General features: G+C 37.7%; 2 protein-coding genes across 7 annotated transcripts in view; both read right to left on the reverse strand.

Annotated features, from left to right (window-relative positions):
• The window catches only part of LOC113635547 (protein Dok-7-like), a 30,498-nt gene extending 29,685 nt beyond the window's left edge, over positions 1 to 813 (reverse strand). For 2 of the 5 annotated variants that reach the window (XM_027135036.2, XM_047816336.1), the window contains exons 1-2: positions 680 to 811; positions 528 to 573 (exon numbers count right to left, since the gene is read on the reverse strand). In XM_027135036.2, the coding sequence (XP_026990837.2) occupies positions 528 to 573; positions 680 to 733 (100 nt within the window). In that variant the 5' untranslated portion in view covers positions 734 to 811. Of the gene's footprint in view, positions 1 to 527; positions 574 to 679 lie in introns of all 5 variants that reach the window. The other 3 variants (XR_007143516.1, XR_007143515.1, XM_047816337.1) reach the window with 3 other exon arrangements.
• Positions 814 to 3,097: 2,284 nt separating this feature from the next.
• On the reverse strand, positions 3,098 to 24,461 carry LOC113635401 (hepatocyte growth factor activator). 2 transcript variants are annotated; one of them, XM_027134767.2, is made up of 14 exons: positions 24,045 to 24,461; positions 21,751 to 21,814; positions 21,442 to 21,535; positions 18,870 to 18,943; positions 15,969 to 16,109; positions 9,529 to 9,660; positions 9,241 to 9,351; positions 8,966 to 9,140; positions 7,909 to 8,006; positions 7,077 to 7,311; positions 6,495 to 6,634; positions 5,966 to 6,106; positions 4,673 to 4,815; positions 3,098 to 3,782 (listed from the first exon to the last, which is right to left on the reverse strand). In XM_027134767.2, exons 1-14 carry the CDS (start codon positions 24,138 to 24,140, stop codon positions 3,597 to 3,599), a joined length of 1,830 nt encoding a protein of 609 aa, XP_026990568.1. In that variant the 5' UTR covers positions 24,141 to 24,461; the 3' UTR covers positions 3,098 to 3,596. The 2 variants fall into 2 exon arrangements, with proteins under 2 accessions (XP_026990568.1, XP_026990569.1); XM_027134768.2 differs by lacking the exon at positions 21,751 to 21,814.
• Between the last annotated feature and the right edge of the window lie 789 nt (positions 24,462 to 25,250).

The following is a 25,250-nucleotide window of genomic DNA, read 5'->3' on the forward strand; positions in this document are numbered from 1 at the left end:
TGTGTTATGTATACCTATATTGTGTCATGTATACCTGCATCGTGTCAGGTATACCTGCATTGTGTCATGTATACCTGCATTGTGTCATGAATACCTGTATTGTGTCATGTATACCTGTATTGTGTCATGTATACTTGTGTCATGTATACTTGTATTGCGTCATGTATACCTGTATTGTGTGTCATGTATACTTGTGTCATGTATACCTGCATTGTGTCATGTATACCTGTATTGTGTCATGTATACTTGTGTCATGTATACCTGTATTGTGTCATGTATACTTATGTCATGTATACCTGCATTGTGTCATGTATATTTGTGTCATTTATACCTGTATTGTGTCATGTATACCTGTGTCATGTATACCTGTATTTATTTATTTATTTATTTATTTATTTATTTATTTAATTGTTTATTTTTTAAATAAAACCTGCTTTAAGGTTAGTTATAAGAGTTTAAAGCAGCGTTGCTATGCTAGCTGTGTACAGTATATGAGAGCCACAGTATCAGATTTAACGGTTACATACCGGCCACCGGTGAGGGCTTATGGAGAACAACCCACCGAGTTTTCCACTGTGGAGAATAAAAAAAGCCTCAAAATGAAACCAAAACGAATGAGAAGTCTGCGTGTTCCTTAAACATATACATAAATACACATATATACACAAAGCTCACTCGCCTTTTTGCCTTCTCTGACTTTAACGTGTCCTTCCGCGACCGATGAATCCGTCATCTTCCTCCGCTCATGGCTTCTGAACAGCTGCGGCTCCGCGCGCGAGGATCACTTTTCAAAATAACTGACGCCGCACGCGCTTAAAAAAACATGTAGGTGACATGTAGGAAATTGTTTTTTTTTTTTCCTTGTCAAAGAATCCTATTGGAGAATGTTATTTGATTTAAAAAAATATTAATGCAAAACTACTTTATTGTACTTTATACTTTGTTTTAAGTACTTTATTATACTTTATTGTACTTTGAAAATTTTATATATATATATACTCCATAAAACACACACACACACACACACACACACACACACACACACACACACACACACACACACACACACACACACACACACACATTCAGGTGCTTTCAATAAATTAGAATGTTGTGAAAAAGTTCGTTTATTTCAGTAATTCAACTCAAATATTGAAACTCGTGTATTATATAAATTCAGTACATACAGACTGAAGTAGTTTAAGTCCTTTGTTCTTTTAATTGTGATGCTTTTGGCTCACTTTAAAAAAAAAAAACACCAATTCACTATTTCAAAAAATTAGAATACTTTATAAGAACAATAAAAAAAAACATTTTTAGTGAATTCTTGGCCTTCTGGAAAGTATGTTCATTTACTGTATGCTTAATTCTTGTTTGTACTCAATGCTTTAGTTAAGCGTGGCATGGATGTGATCAGTCTGTGGCACTGCTGAGGTGGTATGGAAGCCCAGGTTTATTTGACAGTGGCTTTCGGCTTATCTGCATTTTTTGGTCTTTTGTTTCTCATTTTCCTCTTGACAATAGCCTATAGGTTCTCTATGGGGTTCAGGTCTGGTGAGTTTGCTGGCCAGTCAAGAACACCAACACCATGGTCATTTAACCAACTTTTCATGCTTTTGACAGTATGGGTAGGTGCCAAATCCTGCTGGAAAATGAAATCATTTGATTCAATTCAATTCAAGTTTATTTGTATAGCGCTTTTTACAATAGACATTGTCTTAAAGCAGCTTTACAGAACATAAACATAGAGCAGAAGGTAAACATAAGGAATACTAAAAGAAATAAAGAATCATCATCTTTAAAAAGCTGGTCAGCAGAAGGAAGCATGAAGTGCTCCAAAATGTTTTGGTAAATGGGTGACTTTTTTTTTTTTCAAACAACACAGTGGACCAACATCAGCAGATGACATTGCACCCTAAATAATCACAGATTGTGGAAACTTGACACTGGACTTCAAGCAACTTGGGCTATCTAGTTCTCCACCCTTTAAAGACTTTAGGACCTTGGTTTCCAAATGACATACAAAACTTGTTCTCATCTGAAAAGAGGACTTTGGACAACAGTCCATCTCTCCTTAGCCCAGCAATGATGCCTCTGGTGTTGTCTGTGGATCGGGAGTGGCTTAAAAAGAGGAATACGACAACTGCAGCCAAATTCCTTGACACGTCTGTGTGTGGTGGCTCTTGATGCCTTGACCCCAGCCTCGGTCCATTCCTTGTGAATTTCACCCAAATTCTTGAATCCATTTTGCTTGACAAGCCTCTCAAGGCTGCGGTTCTCTCAGTTGGTTGTACATCTTTTTCTTCCGCACTTTTTCCTTCCACTCAACTTTCTGTTAACATGCTTGGATACAGCACTCTGTGAACAGCCAGATTCTTTGGCAATGAATGAATTACCCTCCTTGTGAAGGGTGTCAGTGATTGTCTTTGAGTTGATTAGCTGATTGACATATCCTAATTTTTTGAAATAGTGAATTGGTAGGTTTTGTGAGCCAAAATCATCACAATTAAAAGACGTTTCAATATTTGAGTTGAATTACTGAAATAAATGAAATGAAATAAACTTTTCCATGACATTCTAATTTATATATATAAATAATAATTGGATATATATATATATTTATTTATTGAGTATACTCTGTATTAGTCATTACTTGATAATAATTCATGGACATTTTAAACAATGAACGTCATTGAAAGACATAGTGAAAGACTGGCATGCTTTTTGGGAGAACCCAGAGCATCACAGGGGAAAAAAATGTGAAGCTCCACACAGGGTTGCAAGCTCACTTTAGTCAAAATACTTATTTTTATTTTTTAGAAAGTAATGTCAGTAAAGTTGAAGTAATTATCAGTGTTAAATATCAGTATCAGTGTTATATAGGGGCATAAAATACTTTTGTTCACTCAAAAAATCCACTTGTGCACAAGTTATCATCATACATACCAGGCCTCCTTGCCCAATATTAGGGCCTGACCTCATGTGCACGAAACCACTGCCTGAAATGTAGTAAAAAATAAAAACTTCCCAGATGAGATTGTCATAACAGTTAAGGAAGAATGCAATGGGACATTCAACAAGCACATATTTTTTTCAATTCAATTCAGCTCAATTAAATTTATTTTTATAGCGCATTTTTTTTGTATAGATGACATGCAGAGGAAATACAGAATAGTATTCAAGCCCATCATGACTCTTCTATCATTGGTTTTGAGTGTCTTTCTTTTTCCAACACTGCAAATCTATGTTTGAACAGTTGTCTCTACAGAAGTTTTACTTGAACCGATTAACAGTTCAAACGCATCAATTAAGCAATAAAAACAAAAGTGCTACACAAAGAATCACACAGCTGTCAGAAACGGACATACTTGACTGGACCTAAAGCTTCATAGGCGGAGCCTGCGTTCCCAATTAATCACACAACCAGTGGACGACATTCAAGTCTATGTCAGAATGACATTGTTTATTCAAGTGACATGAGGCTATAACTATAGTTTCAATATAATTTATTAGATTATAAAACATACTCTTCATTCACAGTTCTTTAAAAAAAAAGGTCTGGCAATACACATGGCAACTCCATGCTAATACGCATGCTAAAGTCCTTTTTTCTGGGATTTTTTTTTTCTTCGGGTGACACGATTGATCCAGTTGACGTATTTGGTGACTTTGGTGTAGACTCCTGGTTTCCCTGTTCGTCCGCAACCATCGCCCCAACTAATGATACCATAGAGAAAACTCGCTTCATTACGCTCACACGCCAGTGGTCCACCAGAGTCTCCCTACACACACACACACACACACACACACACACACACACACACAAAATAGTTTTACATTAGATAATTATTTTACATTTCTGGGAATAGGGAAATAAATTTTTTATACCCTTAAAATAATTTTATACTTGTAAAGATAATAAAAACATAATAATAATGAATTACTTAAAAAATAAAATCAGAAATAACTTCTAGTAACATGACCTTTTATTCCATAATTATTTATTCATGCAATATTTATTCACAGTTCCTTTATTATACTGAAACATGCAACAAATCTGGTAAAAGGATATTTACATGTATACTGCATATAAGTGTGATTGACCTGCAAATTGACCTTCATGACAAAGAGAAAACAAAATAATCCGTCTGACACTTGCTGCATTTTCCAATTTCTCGTCTGGAGCTTGAGACGTTGCCTCACTTCAACAATGTTTTAAAATACTGATGATGGAGTGATTCTCTAACCAACTCTCTGGAGTTTTGTTTTTCTAGGAAACAATCTTCATCTGACCAGTTGTGGTGTGCATTCTGAGATTCTCTATGCTCAACACAGTCGTAAAGAGTGACGATGTTCCTATTAAAGTGGCCAATGAGTGTAAAATTCACCACAAGGTTTTTTGAAGTGACTTTAATTGAGTTAGTATTACCTCAGTTAGAGTTACTCATTATGCAACCGTTAACATTGTACAGTATTTATCAGCATTATTAAAACCCCAGGTAGGGGATTCAGAGATTAGACAAAACTGTAAGAGGTCTGCAAGAAGTCTTGTATACTGTAAGTGCACACTCTCTTTTTTGTGATTAGCTTTCAATGCCTTTGTTTGCTTACTCTTATTCTTGTTTACAGAGCTCCAGTATGCTACTGCATTGAACGATTATGGTTTGCTTACCTGGCAAGCATCAACGCATGTGTTACTTCCTGCACACAGCATCCCCTCTCTCACCTCGGAGCCGTACACCTCGGGAGAGGAACAGCTTTCATCTGGAATGAGCCTCACTATTCCCTCTGTCAGGGAGGAATACGAGTTTCCCTCTAAGACACACACACACACACACACACACACACACACACACACACACACACACACACACACACACACACGCGTTTAATAGTCCAGAGCCCCATTTATTAGTGCAGGTGTTAACGTTTTATATATAAGATATTTATATATCATTTTGTGTGTGTGTGTGTGTGTGTGTGTGTGTGTGTTTACAAGTTAATTGAGCTCATATTTGCTGAGAATGCACTTTCTGCAGATTGCCTTACAGCAATACACTAGCATTATGCACTGTAATATCCACATCTGTATGACTGAGTAGAACAAGATTTTTTTTCTGAACTGGCAAAAAAAGCACAAAATATTTACAACGCAATATTTTATGCATGTATAAAACTTAATAATAACTAATAATGAATCAATTATGCGACTAAACTGTACAATGCAATATTAAAATAAAAAAAGTCTTATACAGAGGTTCAGAGAAGGAAGACAAATTTATCAGTCAAACTTGAGCACGTCAGTGGACAGAGTATAAACAATAAATGGCAAATCTCAATGGGGGGTTTGGTGGGGTTTAGTGGGGTGGTTTAGTGGTGGCTCGAGCGGTTAAGGTTGTTGATCTGAGTATCAGGGTTCAAGAAACAGCACTGCCAAGCTGCCACTGTTGGGCCCTTGAGCAAGGCCCTCACCACTATGGCTGACCCTGCTCTCAGACCCCAACTTCCAACATTTAGAGACGCAAAGAAAGAATTTCAATATGCTGTAATGAATACGTGATAAATAAAAAATTCTTCTTCTTCTGTTATGTGCATTTACTGACCAAAAACTGTAGCTTCGCCTTCGTGTTTTCTTACAAACTAGAGAGACATGAACTCATTGATCAAAGTTCATCTAAATAAAAGTGAAACTGACTGTTTTCAGAGAATACTTAATGCACAGGTTTCACTTCCTGTCTTCTTTTCCCTTTAGTGAATTGCATCTTAAAACCAAAAGCTCTTGTTTACAGGATTTTCCTATATCGCCATAGCAAGAGGCCATAAATCGTAAACACTGGTTAGAACCATTTGTTTGCATCTCTGCAATTTAAACGGCTCGAATTTGTTTTTCATTATATATTATATTATATATATTTTTTATTATACATATGTATAATACTTTAAGGCTGTGTGTGTTTTCACTTACTCTCCTGCATGTATCCCCAGCCTGTAATAGTGCAACATGTGTTATCAGGGAACGTCATGGACTCTTCCGGAAGACAGATCGGCCGAATGAACTTGGTTTTATGAGCGCAGCGTCCGTTAACCTTTTTCAGCTTCACAAGGGCTGTAAAGCGAAACACATAATAAAATATTTAATTAAATCTAACTACAGAACGTCCCAGACTAGATCTCCATAGATTTTTAGCAAAATGTCATCCAAAATCTTTCGTACATAGTTTACATTACAATTTTTTTCCGGCACATTAAGAAAGCATAATAATGTAATACAATCATTCTTATGGCAGCATCCAGAAGCAGAAAACACAGCAAGCACACAACACACATTACTGTTGCCAAGAAACTGCAATCATGTATGGTGTGTTTTGTAAAGAAGGTTACTGTAATGTCAGCAGCTGATTTAGAAAATGAAGTAATGCTATCTGACAACATTACATAAGCAGACATGTAAATGAAGCCTCCTCGGTTTGTGCTTGCTGTTTAAGGTCACTTACCAATATCGTGGACCGTTGGGCTGAATTGATTATAGTGGTCGTAGAAGATGTACTTTTCTATGCCATATGTCTGTGTGTTGGAGCTTGAGTCATTAAAAACGTGCTGACCCAGGACTACACGCACTGCTGATAGCAAAGGACTGAGAGACAGAAAAAAAAAATTAGAGAGATGGGATCAGCATCTGTATCGTTAGAAAGCAAATGTAAAGCACAAACTAACATATTTTCCAAATGTATCACTATAAACAAAAGGCGGTAACATGAACCAATATTGAATTTATACAGTGTCTGTGATTTACTTGTTTGTGAGCATGTTATATATATATATATATATATATATATATATATATATATATATATATATATATATATATATATATTTGCACACATACATATATATGCACACATACACACACACACATACACACACCTTAACACCTACTCACACAGACACACCCTCACATCTACTCACACACATACATGCATATATGCATGTATGTATGTACGTATGTACATACATACATACGTACATACATACATGCATACATGCATATATGCACCTATTCACACCCACACACATACTTGCGCAGGAAGCAGTGAGCAGCTGACACGATCCAGCATGATGAGACCAGGCTGCCAGCACAGAAGTCATCGCCAATATAAAGGGCTGCCATCCAGGGGTGAGAGCCAGCCATCGCCGCAGTGCCTCCCAGAATTCTTCCTTGAGGAACTCGCTTTGGGTGTCTTTTGCCACAGGTGGATTTCCGACGAGGCACAGGAGTGGGAAGAGAGGTTGTAATGGGAGCTTTACGAGATGCTATAAAGAGAAAAGAGAGTCATTTTTTACTTGCCATGATTTGAGCATAAATTGTACACGGAAAATAATTACATATGCAAAGACAAAAAAAACCCAGATTTAAATCATAAATGTTTTCATTAAATAGACCTTGTTACTGCACACAGGGTGGAAATACATCCTGAATGAGACTTCATTTCGTCACAAAGGACACATTCATACTAACTCCCATATGAGTATATAGAGTATAAAACGGGCCACTTGAGAGCCTCATGTGTGGGGTTTAAATATAAGCCACATTTCTACGAAAAGCAGAATTACATGATATTCTGAAGACCTTCAACATCTTAAGAATGTATCGCTAGCTTGCTAGAACATGTTATTTTTAATGAGGTGTATTTCTACTGAATGGTGCCTTTGATGGATGAGCAATCAACCGTTTCTCATGTGGATCTAATGTTTCATTCTAATGCTGAGCTCTAAAGAAGAAGCATGATTACTGGAAATAATACTGATTCTCATTCTGTGTATGTAATATAAAGGATACTTTTAAATTAAATATGTCTAATGTGATTAAATATGTCTAATGTGATTTATCCTCAATATGGTTTGACTTACTGAACACTCTAGGGCAAGATGGCACGTCACAGTATTCCCAGGAAATCACTCCGTTATTCATCGTATAGCACCAGGGCTTCTTGTCATTATCAGGGTTCCTGTATGGCAAAGAGACAATCATCCACACCCACAGACAACCACACAACCAATCACGATATAAAAGAAAACAAATTGTATTTATGGCAATACTCCATAACTGGTATCATCATCACGATTATCATCATCCAACTGGAATTCTGGTGGAGCAAATCTTATCTAAGAAGCGAGAATGTCCAATTTCTGCACCACTTTTCCTACACAGGGTTGTGTGGAACCTGTGGACACAATGCAGGGGACACCCAGGACCGGGTGGCAACCCACTGAACAAAGGTACACACATTCATTCACACACTACAGACAATTTAAAGACATCATTCAGCCTACAGTGCATGTCTTTAGACTGGGAGAGGAAACTGGAGCACCTGGAGGAAACCCAGAGAAAACTATTAAAGCACTACTAAAGATTTAATCAGATAACAGAGAACAGATTAATCGAAACGATTTAAAAAAGATGGAATGTGGTGGATCAAGAAGTATTTTATTTATTATCCCATTTTTTTGTTTTAGGTTGCTTAATAGTGAGGATGGAAGCAATTTCTGTAGCAATAATGTTCAAATATGCCTATTTTTCTTTTTTTTTTCTTGACTGCACTTTGTCAAACCATTGGTGACTTTTATTAATTAACATTTTCTATCCTCCATTTTTTAGTGTTTAAAGTGTTTATGAAATGCAGTGGTGTATGTGCTTAATGAAAAAAACATTGGCTTGGATTTTTTTTACGCAAGGAAAATCTAAAAATGTCTGAAAGGCACACAGATAAATACAAATAAGCAGTGAGTTCGAAGATTTTGGTGTAATCTTTGGCTAGTTAGTTAGTTCTGTTTGGCAATATTGTTAATAGTAGCTGTTCATTAATGTTGTTCAATTAAATAATTCATATTATGCAGAATCCTCTTTGCAGCTGTGTTAAGTTATGGTTATTGTCATACCAGATGCATATAATTCACTCATTCTAACCTGCAGAACGCATGGTCCCCGAGTCCCCTTTGGGAGGCATCGTATACGGTGTTTATCGAGAGCTCGTTGTGCATGAGGTCTGAGCTCCAGGGCAGGCAGGGGGTGCCAGAGAGCGTAGTGTTTACAGTGCCACGATAATGGACCCCAGAGTCTTTATAGCATTTTTCATCGGGTGCTAAACCAAATGCACAGACACACAAACACATTGTGATAAATTTATCAGTAATTTTATGTCTGAGTGTGTGTTTGTGTATGGTCAGTGTTCGTATACTTACAGATGTCACAGTATGGTCCTCTGTAGCCTGGTCTGCATGCGCATACTGCCTCTCTTGTTGTTTCAATTATTCTGCAGGTTCCTTCATTTTCACAGGGATTAGTTAGACATGCTACCCACACACACATACAGAAATAGAAAGAGAGATGGAGAGAGAGAGAGAGAGAGAGAGAGAGAGAGAGAGAGAGAGAGAGAGAGAGAGAGAGAGAGAGAGATACAACACGTTAGTCATAGTGACAGAAATGTGAGTTAGGTGAATGTCTTTATGACAAAGGTGTTACAGGTCTACCTGTGTAACGTGTTCTTTCACAAGATGCTCCATCTTTACTGCACATGCACTGCTCGACGTTACGCAGGTGGATTCGTCCCCACACCTCGCCGATGTTGTAATACCTAAGGTGAAGTGGCTCATAGCACTTTTCTATCAATTAAGGAAAAGAACAGACAATCAATCAAAAGAGAGAAAACTGTTAACACTAATCGATGACAATACTGCTCTAAATGTTAGCTAAAAGTTAACTCACTAAAAGTAGCTATGTGAGATAAAAAAACGCGTTGATTTATTTTACACAGCAACTCTGTTCTGCTTGTTCAAACGTGTTGATTTATTTTACACAGCAATACTCTGTTCGTATTGGTCAGATCATGCTGATTTATTTTACACAGCAATACTCTGTTCGTATTGGTCAGATCATGCTGATTTATTTTACACAGCAATACTCTGTTCGTATTGGTCAGAACATGCTGATTTATTTTACACAGCAATACTCTGTTCATATTGGTCAGAACATGCTGATTTATTTTACACAGCAATACTCTGTTCGTATTGGTCAGAACATGCTGATTTATTTTACACAGCAATACTCTGTTCGTATTGGTCAGAACATGCTGATTTATTTTACACAGCAATACTCTGTTCTGATTGGTCAGAACATGTTGATTTATTTTATATAGCATATTGGCTCTTATAAAAAGGTACATGCTATGTTGAAGGGTTTGTGTAAGGAGATGTTTACAAAGTCTTGGAAGGAGTCACCAGGGTCAGCACTTTTGTAACACAAAAAGTAAAAATCTAGAATGGGGCAGAGTCGGGAAAAGTGAATTGTAGGTACAGAAGGTAAAGGGCTAAACTACAGAGAGTGTAGTTTTAATAAACAGTTCTATATAGAACCTAAAATGGTTATATCACTTGTTTTGTTTACAGTACCTCCAAATTCATTGAAAAGAACCAGTGTGGTTATTTGAATCCAAGTTAAATAGTTTATTATTATTATTATTATTATTATTATTATTATTATTATTATTATTATTATTATTCATTCATTCATTCATTTTCTACCGCTTATCTGAACTTCTCGGGTCACGGGGAGCCTGTGCCTATCTCAGGCGTCATCGGGCATCAAGGCAGGATACACCCTGGACGAAGTGCCAACCCATCACAGGGCACACACACACACACACACACACACACACACACACACACACACACACACACACACACACACACACACACACACACACACACACACTCTCATTCACTCACGCAATCACACACTACGGACAATTTTTACAGAGATACCAATCAGCCTACCATGCATGTCTTTGGACCGGGGGAGAACATGCAAACTGCAAACACACAAGGCGGACGCGGAGGCGGGAATCAAACCCCCAACCCCAGAGGTGTGAGGCAAATATGCCAACCACTAAGCCACCATGCCCCCACCTATTATTATTATTATTATTATTATTAGTAGTAGTAGTAGTAGTAGAAGTAGTAGTATTATTATTAGTAGTAGTGGTATAAATATTATCCACAGGTTTAAACAACAAAGCAAATTGAAACACAGAATCAATTTATTTGAACAAAAACAACATCGAGATACAAAAAAACATTGCCTATATTATTGATATCAGCAAAAATCTTACCTCTAAGTTAAGTGTTTTTGTCATTTCATTTTGAATTATTTATCTTTTCAAAAATATCTGAATCAAAAACATGTCATTTCATTTTCAGACAATCTATATAGAGTTATTATAATATATATAATCTATATAGAGTTATAATCTAGCCATGGGGGTCACAGTCCAGTGACATCTGTGCCAGTCCCAAGCCCGGATAAATAGAGAGGTTGCAGCAGGAAGTGTATCCGGCGTAAAACAGTGCCAAATTTAACCATGTGAATCGTCAGTACAAATTTCATACCGGATCGATTGAGGCCCGGGTTAACAATGACCGCCATCGGCGCCATTGACCTACATTGGAAATTGGGCTACTGTTGGTCAAAGAAGTAGAGGAGGGAGGAAAGTGCACAGACAGAGAAAGAAGAGGAAAGGTAAGAGTGTAGGACTAAGAATAGGAACTCTGAATGTTGGTACTATGACAGGGAAAGGTAGAGAGCTGGATGATATGATGGAGAGAAGGAAGGTGGATATACTGTACTGTGTGTACCAAGTGAAGGGTAGCAAGGCTCGTAATATAGGAGCAGGATTCAGAGAGTGTCAGACAGGTTGATGGGTCTGAAGTTAGTGATCGAACGGGTGATGTTGAATGTTATTAATGGTTATGCCCCACAGGTAGGTTGTGAGTTAGAGGAGAAAGAGAGATTCTGGAGTGAATTATATGAGGTGATGGAGAGTAATCCCACGGGTGAGAGAGTGGTGATAGGAACAGAATCTAATGGACATGTTGGTGATGGGAACACAGGTGATGAGGAGGTGATGGTCAAGTTTGGAGTTAAGGAAAGGAATCTTGAAAGACAGATGGTAATGGACTTTGCTAAGAGGATGGACATGGCTGTGGTTAACACTTCCGCTCCTCTGGACATACCTCTCTGGTCATTCCCAAATACAATTATGAGAAGTTTGGAGGCCGGTCATTTGCCATCAAGGGACCAAAGCTGTGGAACGCACTTCCAGCACATTTACGATCCATCACTGTGCTGAGTGTTTTTAAATCGCAGTTGAAGACATATTTATTCATACAAGCTTTTAACGCATAGACCCGGTTTCAACTGCTATTTTATGGTTCATTGTGTTCTTATTGATTCTATTTATTTTGTTTTTTATTGTTGTTTTACTGGAAAGCACCTTGTGCTCCTTTTGGCAGTTGTAAGGTGCTCTATAAATAAAATTTGATTGATTGATTGATTGAACACTTATTTTCAGAAGAGGGAGGAACATAGAGTGAATTACAAGAGTGCAGGTACTGTAGGAGAACACAGGTAGACTACATCCTTTGTAGAAGAGGCAATCTGAAAGAGATTAGTGACTGTAAAGTGGTAGTGGGAGAGAGTGTAGCCAGACAGCATAGGATGGTGGTGTGTAGGATGACTCTGATGGTCTGTAAGAGGAAGAGGTCAAAGATAGAGAAGAAAACTAAGTGGTGGAAGCTGAAAAAGGAGGAATGTTGTGAGGAATTCAGACAGAAGTTGAGGCAGGCTCTGGGTGGTCAGGTAGTGCTGCCAGATGACTGGGAAACTACAGCAGAAGTGATCAGGGAGACAGGGAGAAAGGTGCTGGGTGTGTCATCTGGAAGGAGGAAAGGAGATAAGGAGACTTGGTGGTGGAATGAGGAAGTTCAGGATAGTATCCAGAGGAAGAGATTAGCCAAGAAGAAGTGGGATATGGACAGGACTGAAGAGAATAGACAGGAATACAAGGAGTTACAGCGCAGAGTGAAGATAGAGGTGTCTAAGGCCAAGCAGAAGGCATATGACGAGTTGTACACTAGGTTAGACACTAGAGAAGGAGAGAAGGACTTGTACAGGTTAGCTAGGCAGAGGGATCGAGATGGGAAGGATGTGCAGCAAGTTAGAATTACTAAGGATGGAGATGGAAGGGTGATCACAAGTGAGGAGAGTGTACAGAGGAGATGGAAGGAATACTTTGAGGAGCTGATGAATGAGGAAAATGAGAGGGAAAAAATAGTAGAAGGGGTGAACTCTGTGGAACAGGAAGTAGATAAGATTAGAAAGGATGAAGTCAGGAAGGCTTTGAAGAGGATGAAAAGTGGAAAGGCAGTTGGTCCTGACGACATCCCGGTAGAGGTCTTGAAGTGTCTAGGAGAGGCAGCAGTGGAATTTTTAACCAGTTTGTTCAACAGGATTTTAGAGAGTGAGAGGATGCCTGAGGAATGTATAAGGAGTGTGTTAGTGCCGATCTTTAAGAATAAGGGTGACGTGCAGAGTTGCAGCAACTATAGGGGGATAAAGTTGATGAGCCATACAATGAAGCTCTGGGAAAGAGTAGTGGAAGCTACAGTAGGTTAAGGAAGGTGGTGGAAATTTGTGAGCAGCAGTATGGCTTCATGCCCAGAAAGAGCACAACGGATGCAATTTTTGCTTTGATAATGTTGATGGAGAAGTATAGGGATGGTCAGAGGGAGTTGAACTGTGTGTTTGTAGACTTGGAGAAAGCGTATCACAGGGTGCTAAGAGAAGATCTGTGGTACTGTATGAGTAAGTCAGGAGTAGCAGAGACGTATGTTAGAGTGGCGCAGGACATGTAAGAGAGGAGCAGGACAGTGGTGAGGTGTGCTGTAGGTCAGACAGAGGAGTTCAATGTGGAGGTGGGACTGCATCAGGGATCGGCTCTGAGCCCCTTCCTGTTTGCTATAGTGATGGACCAGTTGTCAGAGGAGGTCAGACAGGGGTCTCCTTGGACGATGATGTTTGCAGATGACATTGTGATCTGTAGTGAGAGCAGGGAGCAGGTGGAGGAAAACCTGGAGAGGTGGAGGTTTGTGCTGAAGAGAAGAGGAGACCAGCCATGCTGTATGGTTTAGAGACAGTGTCACTGACGAAGAGACAGGAGTCAGAGCTAGAGGTAGCCGAGCTGAAGATGTTGAGGTTCTCCTTGGGAGTGACAAGATTGGACAGGATTAGGAACGAGTACATCAGAGGGACAGCTCATGTTGGACGTTTGGGGGACAAAGTTAGGGAGGCCAGATTAAGATGTTTGGACATGTTCAGAGGAGGGAGATTGCGTATATCGGTAGGAGAATGTTGGACATGGAGCTGCCAGGCAGGAGGCAAAGAGGAAGGCCAAAGAGGAGGTATATGGATGTAATTAATGAGGATATGAAGCTAGTGGGTGCAAGTGTTGAGGATGCAGAACATAGGGATAGGTGGAGAGAGATGATTCGCTGTGGCGACCCCTGAAGGGAAAAGCCGAAAGAAGAAGAAGAAGAATCTATATAGAGTGATGTAAACTGCATTGTCAATCAAATTCATTTAAAAGAGAGAAACAATAAGAATTTGGTGAGTTAATTTCTGTTTGTCTTTGTTGGAAGCAGAAACAGAAGCTCATTGGTAGATTTTCACAACATTAAACATAACTACAGGTATGAATTAATAGAAAAATGGCATGTCTTTCATTAAGACCAAATAGTATTTGTTTGGCAGTTGCTTGCTGCTGGAGTACAAATTGAAGTAAACACATCAGGACAGAGTGCTACAAGAAAGTAAGAAAACCTCCTACAGTATTTTAGATGGAAAAAAAATGGTGGATGAACAATTTCTCAGCCAATTTTGTCTACAGTTGTAGGTAGCCCTGTTGATAGTTAGTGGTTGATGATAACACCTTAAAATTTTAGACGCTTATGAACATTTCATATCAACATTTACATTTAAGATTTGTGTAAAAACCTTATATTATTGACTTATTGACTTTTTTTTCTATGAGATATCAACCATCGCCACTGTGTAGTGTGATATGAGTCCAGTGGTGAACATGGGCAACACCAAATAACAACCCCCCCCCCCCCTTTTTTTTTACTTTCTCCTTGTATATAGATCTGTGGAACATAATTAAACCAGCGTCTCACATGACGTCACATTGTTTGAACGATTAAATAAAAGTATTTCGTTCTATCATACTGAATTTTTCCAAACTGCTCTATTCAATTTGTACCATGAGGACAAAGTGACCTAGAGGAAGGTTCACTACTGACTTTTGCAGGAAATATGTGTTTAATGTAGCTAAATTGGAAACAAACATTTTACAGGATTTAAATATCTATCGTTATCAAATGCGAAACAGGTTGACGCTAGAATCATGAGTGGGTCAGGTAGAATGTAAACAGTCGTGCATGTGCATGTCTGCAGTCTTGAATCTTCTTTGTGATCTGGTCGACCTCTGCAAGGCCGCTGGATTTAAGAATGAGTCTGGTGTGAACTCAAGCATGTGCAAGCAAAACGTACTCAAGCTGGAACAAGGCTGAGGTCAAAAAACACGGCTATCGGCTGTTGTAAAACTGCACAGATGCAATTATGCGCTAATCCTGGTAAGTGAACCCAGATGATCGGCTGGACACAATGTGTAATTTAGAACTGACAGTCCTTGTAAGAAGAACAGACAAAATGGGAAGAGATAAAAGAGCTGGGAGAATGAAGAAGGGTGTAAAATGTGAAACCTGATCATTAGTGTAATGAAAGAGAGGAGTATAGAGGAGTGTAACCGGGTGTGAACCAACCCTTTTTAACCCACATTGAATATGTAGCCTATTTTTCCCTGTAGACTAGGCATAAACCTAACATGCAACTGAAAAGGAATTTAGAAATATCTGCCTCAGGGCTCGATTTAATTGTGTACGCACACAATAACTGGCATGTGAGCATGTACAGTATCAATCCCCTTGTACAGTACAGCAAAAAATCACTGCACCGAAAATGCTTGATGTGAATATTTGAGATTTATTGTGTTTTAGATTGTAAGCATGAATTCACTCACTCAGCTCACACTTGGCTCCTGTGAAGGCGTACGGACACACGCACTCAAACAAACGGCGGGAAGGAATGGAGCTACAAACCCCACCGTTCTTACATGGGTTCGGATTGCACAGGCTTTGCGTGCTGGCTACGTAGAAAGCAGCTGTGGAGAGAAAGAGAAAGTAGTCAGGATCAGACTTTTGAGACTGCGTGCGTATCGAACAGATGGTCCACATGGGAAACGTTCCACTGAGTCACTGTTTATTTAAAACAGCAGATAAATTAAAATGACATTTACATCCGTGCTGAAGTATATCGGTCGCATAAACACAGGTTGCGATTTGGAAACAAGATCCGTAGATCAATGGTGTAATTATTTTAATCCAGTGTCAAGAGGTCCATATTAGAAAGTCCATCTGAATGTATAATTTGTTTATAAGTGTTGGGAAATAAATCTTCACTTTAGATGCGTTTTTTTTCCCCCCGTTTTTATTATTTAAAAAAACTTTGCCACTGCTTTGCTCAATTCAAATGTGTACGTATAATCTCCAAGTACGAACAAAACAGTGTGCACCCTTAAGAGGTCATAAACATCCAACATTAGTACTTTAGTGCAAAGCCATTGTTGGTAATTACAGCTTTGAGACGTCTGCAGTAAGAAATAATGTTGGGTGCGTCTCAGTCGGCTTCTTAGTTTAGTAGTCAGGGCCCTGATCATGGGGTCTGTCATTTCAAGTTCTGTGTCTCTCAGTTCACCTTCCAGTGCACTGAAACCTTCACTCCCTAAAAACATCCCAGCATGCACTGCAAACGCCCAGGAGTGTCGATGTTCCCTTAATGGGTATGACATCATATATTCTGAAGACTCTCAGCTACAAATGTAAGTAGCTTATTATACTGCAATTGTTGTGGCTTTCAAATGATTACTTACATTAGTGACTTTATTTGATGATCTGTATATAGTTCCTTTGACTCTAATGACTTTTAACAGATTAACATTTATAACCATTGAAGAAATGTCACACCTTTCGATAACATCTTCAACATCCCAAGGTCATTGTGATGGACATGCAGTTACAAAATGCTCTATAAATAAAGTCAGGAGATTAGACAGACCATGCAAGCACCATCATCTTCATGGCTGTACATTTGAGATCGTTATCTTCTTGAAACATCCATCTTCTCAGTTACATTCTTGATGACATTAAATTCTCCTCTACTATGTCGATCCTCTCATGTTTCCTTCTATGACATGTAATACAACAGGAGATATATCATAATGCTTTCATCGCCATGTTTTACTGTGTTTTTCTGGGTGTCAACACCACCATGGACAATTCCCCTTACTCATTTTTTTCAATTTCTTTTTTGTCTCCTTCCTTCATTGTTCTTTCTTTTGCTTCTGTGGTTGTTGGAGTGTTTTTTATATTATATTTTTAAAACATATATTATATTAGTTTAATATTTTCACTAAGCATTAACCTAAAACTTTGTGTTCCACCTTTGTTTATTCTTTTAGTAGTTCTACATTCAAATCTTCTTCACTTGCATCCACCGCCACACAACTTCATGACAGATGGTCTTTTGAGGTCAAACACAATCTGCTAAATTACTGCCAGAGTTCTAGTTTTACTTCTTAATTGTTTAAATCCTTGTGTGCAAATTTTAGACACACAGCACATGGTGTGTAAGAACATATCTGCTTGTGGGGCAGTTTATTGTTTGTTGTTCCTGCTGCTTTCGAATTGTCCTGCTACTCTCTTTAAGTGACTGCTGACTTCTGACTTACTTTCATTTTCTGTTATGTCAATGATTTTGACTGCAGCATGATTGTTGGTGCTATAAGTAATTGTGCACAGGTTTGAGTATTTCTATATCTGCTGATCTGAGATTTTCACCAAGAATAGTGTCTAGAGTTTACTCAGAATGGTGCAATAAAGAAAAAACATCCAGTGTGTGAAAGTTCTGCAGACAAAACTGAACAATGCTGGAAAGTTGGAAAGCTGGAAAGCCTAAAAAAAACGTAGTCTGGTGCGATGCATATCGTTTCTGCTTTTAAACAAAGATTTTACAGTCTGAATTCAACACCAACAGCATGAGTCCAAGGACCTGCCTTGTGTCAACGTCCAGGCTGTTGGAGGTGGTATAACGGTGTAAAGAATGGTTTCCTGGCACATTTTGGTCCCTTTAATGCCAATCAATCATTCCTTGAATATCCCATTTTTTGGGTGCTGTTGCTGACCATGTGAATCCCTTCATGGCCACAATTACTAATTTCTTCTAATGGCTTCTTCCAGCCCGATAACAAAGCAAAAGTCATTTCACTGTGGTTTCATTAATGTGACAATGAGATCCCAGAAACTGGCTCTGAATCCATTAGAACGCCTTTGGGTTTTAGTGAACAGAAAAGTCACAAAATCAAAGTTTACTTGAAAAATCTTTAGAAATTATGTGATGCAGTGATGGACAGAATCTCAAAAGAATGTTTCCTCTACATAGATAACAAGGTAGAGACAGATTTCTATCTATCTATCTATCTATCTATCTATCTATCTATCTATCTATCTATCTATCTATCTATCTATCTATCTATCTATCTATCTATCTATCTATACAGTTCATTATATAAAATACAATTCTGGCAGTAGAAGTATGTACCTTGTGTGTACCTTTCATGTGCTTCTGTAGCAAAGCACACAAACTGAAAAATGTGCTTCCAGCTGCACGGGTTAGCGTGTTCATTCATCTAAACATTCTGCGTTGAGTGTTTATATATATTTTTTTTTACATCACCACTACACTTCTTACTCAAGTGCATGACGGCACAAACAGATTCCACCCACAACGGTCTTGTTCGTGCTCTGAGTAATGCAATCCTTACGCAGCTTCATGTGAGTAAGCAGGGAAAAAACATGTTGCTTACTGTTGAATCGGCCTGTGCGTGAACTGCAATATCCCCACTTCATGTCCCGGTCGAAGTTATTGGTGAGCGAGCACCTGCAATGGAGAAAAAAATTCAAATGGATGTCTGTGGCACTGTCAGAAGGCTAATTCAGTCAAACATATGGAAACAAAAAACAGACAGGAATATTAATAAATGGTACATCCAAAGAAAGGTACATTCCAAATCGCAGACTATTCTACACCATAGTGTAGTTTAAATAGAGTGGGTAGTGTAATGTGCTCACACTGAAAATTCCAACATGACAAATTGTACTTCAAGTGCAAAAAAAAGTTGAGGGACCTAGAAATTGAACATTTACTTTCTTTGTTTAGAAAATATCAAAATTCTAAAAGATTCTGTTTATTAACAGTATTTTAAATAAAAAAAGGTGGTGGAATGAACTTCCCCTAGAGGTCCGGATAGCTGAGTCACTGGCTATTTTCAAGCGGCGGTTGAAGACCTACTTATTCAGGAAACACTTCAACTAGCACTTCTTTCCCTATCTTTTGCATTTAAAAAACAACAAAAAAACACAACCTTTGACACTTTTTTATTGTAACTTTAAACAAATGTTTTAAACTCATGGTATCTTAAGTACAGTATGTACGGAAAAATCTACTCTGTTTTTCTGAATTAATGACTTAATTATCTCAAAATTATGAGATAATTTTTTTTGAAAAACATTTTTTTCACTCTGTTTTTATGAATTAATGAGTTAATTATGTCAGAATTATGAGAATAATCTTCATGAAAAAATATTATTTTGCTCTGCTTTTCTGAATTAACAAGATCCCTTAAACTTGAAAGGCGGGACATGTTTACTTCCATGCTATGCACCTAAAATAGAGCTCCTGGCAGGATTTTGAGGGATCAAGCAGATCAGAATGTTCTTTTCGTCTGAACCGGCAAAAGTTGACGCACTAATAACAATACCATTTATATTACTTAAAGACAGCAGTATCTCCCAATGTCTCAAAATCAGAGCAAATACATTTTATTTCAAGAAAAAATATATCATCATTCTGAGATAATTAACTCATTTATTCAGAAAAACAGAGTAGATTTTTTTTCCTCAAGTGTATGCAATACGCTTCCGTAAGTATGTAACCTAGTGAGCCAGCATTAATGTGTTCAGTGTTAGAGATTTAAGCACTTATGTACGTCACTCTGGATTAGGGAGTCTGCCAAATGCTGTAAATGTAAATGTAAATTATTCTTGAACCATCATTACACTGTCAGGTCATATGCTGAATTAGATATACACTTATAACTATACTTGTTATATGTATTTTTGCTGTTAATGGTGGGCAGCAGGATAACTTGAAACACTGGTAAAAACAACAGAGAATAAAAGTAGAAAACTCAGTACTTGCTGGAGTTAGCTAAAAAGCTGGTGAATTCAGTGATAGCTAAAATGCTAATCATGACTATTGCTAAGTCAAACAAATGGGTAAATTCCTGTCAACTACTTGCTATGTCTAACAATTCTAAAAATACCAAGTTAGCCAATTGGTTTTCTATGGTTGCCTTTTGTTTAGCTGTGTTTGTGTTCATTTATTTGGTAGATAGCTAGCTAATTAAGCATTATTTTGTGCAATTTGCACACTTTGTATCTGTGCTTGTATAAACCTAGCTGCATTGGGTAAGTGAGGACATTTAAACTAAACCATAAGCTGAAAGATGAGCAATGACCGGCTACAGTGCTGCAACAAAGCAGAAAAAAAGCGCAAACAATCAGCATCAGTTGTATTAGCATCACTGCTAATGCTAGTACACCTTATGCCTCATGCTAGTGTTTACAAAAGTGCATTTTTGTTTAAAACTAAACACATACAAGTTTTTGAGGTATGAGTTGTTTTATAAACTCTATGTAGCTAACTGGGGAAACCACTAAATACTGTAATGCTGTGGGCTGCAAGGAATGTAGACATCACTGGTTTAAAGCGGAAAAATCCAGTGGTTAAAGAATTCCATTCCGGATTAATCCCTAGACAGCTTTTAAACTAGTGATGGTTCAAACTGAAGACTATCAGTAAAGGATTTATACAGTATGTTACCAAAACCATCATCCACACAAACATAGAGACACTGTTGTCCAGAGTGTTAAGTGTTTAGTCATCCAAACCAAGAATGGTTCAGTTTGAGTTTTTGATTCTTCCTGGAAATCAAAATTATTTTTATTGGAGGATTTTGTGTGCATGTGTGTAAGGTTTCCTCATTGTCCTTTTGCAAGCCTAATCATATAGATTCTACAGTGTAGGAATTTTGCCCTTGTGGGGACATCTGGCTGGTCCCTACAATGAAAACTACTATTTTAATAAGCAAACAAATAAACCCTAAACTAACCCTAAAGCGGTTCCCAAAATGTTCAGTTTGTCCACTGAGATTAAGGTTATATTTATATTTTAGCATATATTAAAGCATAGCGTTAATTATTTGCATTAACAAAGGAAAAGAGAGAGAGAACATGTGTGTGTGTGTGTGTGTGTGGGTGTGTGTGTGTGTGTGTGTGTGTGTGTGTGTGTGTTATGTATGAAGTAGAATAACTCACCACTGAATGCCATAGCTCACTGTAATGCACTGATGATAAAGAGTCCCACCTAATCGGAACGGAAACTTACACTCCCTTCCCTCTATGGTGAGGACTGAAACAACACACAGAGAACACCTAATGACATGGCAAGATGCAACATATCAAATATTTTTTAATCATTAACGACAACTGTTTAACAACATTGCACTGCTGCACTACACCACAGAATCAATTGAAAGCCTAGCACTGTTCATCTAAGATCTGAAATCTTTAACTTTATCAATCTTTAACTAAATTCTTTTTTTTTCCCCCAAGCAGCCACCATACCTTTTTGGCCTGAAGTAACTGACTGTGTGGAGGTAAAGATCTCAATACCAGGAGGCTGCTTGCGCTTCAAAGTGGACAGAGAATTAAAAAAAAAAAAAAAACAACAACAAAAAAACAGAAACTTGAGTCAAAATGATGTCATGACGTAAAATTTCATTCTCTCAAAGCATTTTTGGTGACTAGTAAATGTGCAGAATACAAATAACCATAACTTTCTGAAACAATCTTTCTTTTGAATGATACCTCTGAATCACATGTGCTGCTAGTCAGTAATAATCATTATCAAAGAGTCAATCAAAAAGATTCAGCTGGCATGGTTCATACTGACTCACACTTAAACTAGGATTAATCTAGCTTAGAAAAAGGAAGTAAGTTCCAAGGTATGGAGCAGACCAGAATAGCAAGACAAAAAACCAAACAAATCAGTGAGTTTAGAATTATTTTAGTTTACTGAAGTAAACGACTCAAATCATTAAAAAGAATCATTTTGACTAATGCTAACTGTCGTTGTCTACACCGTCGAGCTTGTCCCTGTGATGTGACAGACACTGTTTATTAGTTAAAATCAACCAAAATGGTACCGCTACTTATTTTAAATATGCAGTAATTATTTGCAAGGCTAAAAAAATTGTATATTAAACACTGAAAGCCATTCATCATTAAAATGAACAGAAAAGCAAAGTGTCCAGTTAAACTACAGTAACTACTGAGTGTTAGATTGCTATTAAATAACCTAGCTTCACATAAAAGTGTCATTAGCTAATCATAAACAAGTACTAATACCTCCTTAAAATAAGCTTATAAACTGTAATACATAAACAGTACAGTATACGAATTTATGAATAAATATGACCACTTTTCTGTCCACAATTCTGTTCAAACCTGAGAATAGCTTAATTCCGGTTGTAACGTGTGAGGTTAATATTAATGCTCTCTTTCTAATATTATATTGTTTCCATAGCGACAACTCATTTAAAGAGACTTGTATGGTAGACGATCCATGTAAATGGATTAAATAATACTGTACTGTAGTAATACTGTCTGATAATGAATTGATAATATGGTAATATTTTTAGGAAACATTTTTTGAAGAAGTCTCAGTCGTAAGTGCAGAAAGTTGTAAGTTAAAGTTTCCTAGCTCAGTTAAGTCTTCAGGATAGAGCAGTTTACATTTTCTGGTTTCTCAGTAGAGAGAGAGAAAGAGAGAGAAAGAGAGAGAGAGGCTGAACAGAGAAGGACTGTTTACTGCAGCTATAACCTGAGAAAAAAAATCTAATATATCTCAGACACTCTACAAATAAGGCCTGTGCTATACAGAATAACACTCCAGACTGTGCTGTTATACAAAAATTATGCACCTAATGCACATCCCCCAGCATGCAATAAATGCTTGATCATCGGTATGCTATTCCTTACTTAATTACTACTATAACTGCAGAAAATAAAGAATGAAATATTAGAAGGTATTAACTAAGCTGTCATTATACTGAGCTTAGTACTGCAGCAGCTAAACAGTGGCATATCATCAGCTGTATGTCGCTTTGGATAAAAGCGTCTACCAAATGACTAAAATATAAATATAGCTAAATAAAATAACGTTTATCTATATATCCCAGATCATTAGTCAGTTTAGCTACTTCATTGGGGCTTTAATAAATCCTTTTGGAAGGTTGTCTGCTCGAACCAAATTACACAGAGGGTGTGTGAAGCATTAAATAAGCTCTTGAGATTTTTTTTTAAAGCCACTTTCAACATAATTTGTTGTTTCATAGATCCAAAAAACACGCATTAGTTTGTTGATATGTAACAAGATTTCCTTTGGACTAATAAAGTAATATAACGTTTCTCGGGTGTTTTGAGGTCCTCTGTATCTTCTGCAACACTGAATGTAGATTCAATCAAAAACAACTTTGAACAAATTTCTCCCCGTAAACGAGCCCTTTAAATGACAGCATGTACTGTATAACCTTTAAATGACAGTATGCATAACCTTAAAATGACAGCATGCATAACCTTAAACCAGAGGGTTCTTAAAAGGTTCCATCATCATGCACTTACATAGAAATGATATTACACAGTCTGTGAGGTTTATCTAAATGGTGAGATGATGATGACATGCATTTGGATTATAAACATGCATTTGGAGGAGCATTGAAAACCTTAAAAAAAGAGATAGTTTTAAACTTTGAGAGAAAAGACAATAAAATAAAAAACAGAATCTCTTTGCCTTTGTCTCAGAAAGCCTTTCAGCATTGAAGATTTCCTCTCGGGTTTGTTCATATGCCGTGACTTACCGTTTGTATACCGCACGCGCCGTGATGCAGCAGCGCTTGAATCATCAGGCACGAAACGACAAAGCGCGCGAGCACCGAACATTCGAGGTCGAACATCTCTTTTCCGAAAACGAGGAAATACTGACAACGGCAGGCAGAGAGACCGAGAGAGACAGAGCGTGTCCTCGGCTCAGAGTAACGCAACAATCCGCGTACTGACTTGTGTTAAAGGCTTGCGTCATTTTGGCAACGTGCTCTCGGAAAACTCCTGTCAACGCTCGCGCCCATCGCGGGGGCTGTGAACATATCAGACCTTGTAGAGTCTCTGTGCACTGGGCTGCAACCACAGCAGCGTTACATAACGTTATATCGAAGTGCACACCTGAGCTGAAACCGTGCTGTTCTGACATGTACCTGCTCAGGTGTGGCTATATTTCACACGGGACACTATACGGTCAGGTAACTTAATGGGTTGCCAGAACCGCGTTTTAAACGCATTAGAAACTTTTGAACTTCTAAACTGTGACCTGTGGTTGATTTATAAGATTGGAATTAAGAGCTTTGGGGAAAAAAAATAATAATAAATTCTACAGAAAGAGGAAGTTTCATACAAAGGTTCTATATCAGCTGTGCAAGCAAAGTGCTACACTCCTACAACCACAGAACATTGCTTGCACAGCTGATAGGGGATATTTTCGCAAACAATTTCTTTGGAAACATTAAGACTTTTACGAATTACACTAGGGTCGAAGTTTGTGGCCATCTGGTCATCACACCCATGTATGCACCATCCCTAAACTGTCGTCACAACAACATAATCTTTGTATGTGCTGCAATTAGGATTTTCTTTCACTAAAGAAGGTAACTAAGGATCCTGAACCTGTTCAAGAATGACATGGTTTCCCATGGTAGAAGTGGAAGAACTCAAGTGTCCTCTGACCTTTGTGTGTTGTCTGTCCTCCGACCTTAACCGTACCGACTAACATTGGTATAAAAAGTGTATTACGACATCCCAGTTTTCTTTCTTGAAGAAGATGATGAAGAAGAAGAAGAAGAAGAAGAAGAAGAAGAAGAAAAATAAGGATAAAAATAAATATATATATATATATATATATATATATATATATATATATATATATATATATATATATATATATACTGTATGAATGTTTGTGAAGCACCTTGGGCAACGTCAGTTGTATAATGTGTGCTATATAAATAATAAAA

The sequence above is a fragment of the Tachysurus fulvidraco genome, chromosome 7 (genome assembly GCF_022655615.1).
Source record: "Tachysurus fulvidraco isolate hzauxx_2018 chromosome 7, HZAU_PFXX_2.0, whole genome shotgun sequence".
Taxonomy (NCBI): domain Eukaryota; kingdom Metazoa; phylum Chordata; class Actinopteri; order Siluriformes; family Bagridae; genus Tachysurus; species Tachysurus fulvidraco.

What these genes read in the sequence shown, in the direction of transcription:
- LOC113635401 (XM_027134767.2), bottom strand. Translation starts at nt 24,140, where the DNA reads ATGTTCGACCTCGAATGTTCGGTGCTCGCGCGCTTTGTCGTTTCGTGC. An exon ending in ACGCACAGGCCGATTCAACA is followed by an intron (nt 16,110 to 18,869) that starts GTAAGCAACATG and finishes TTCTCTCCACAG; the next exon opens with CTGCTTTCTACGTAGCCAGC. An exon ending in CATGCGTTGATGCTTGCCAG is followed by an intron (nt 3,783 to 4,672) that starts GTAAGCAAACCA and finishes GTGTGTGTGTAG; the next exon opens with GGAGACTCTGGTGGACCACT.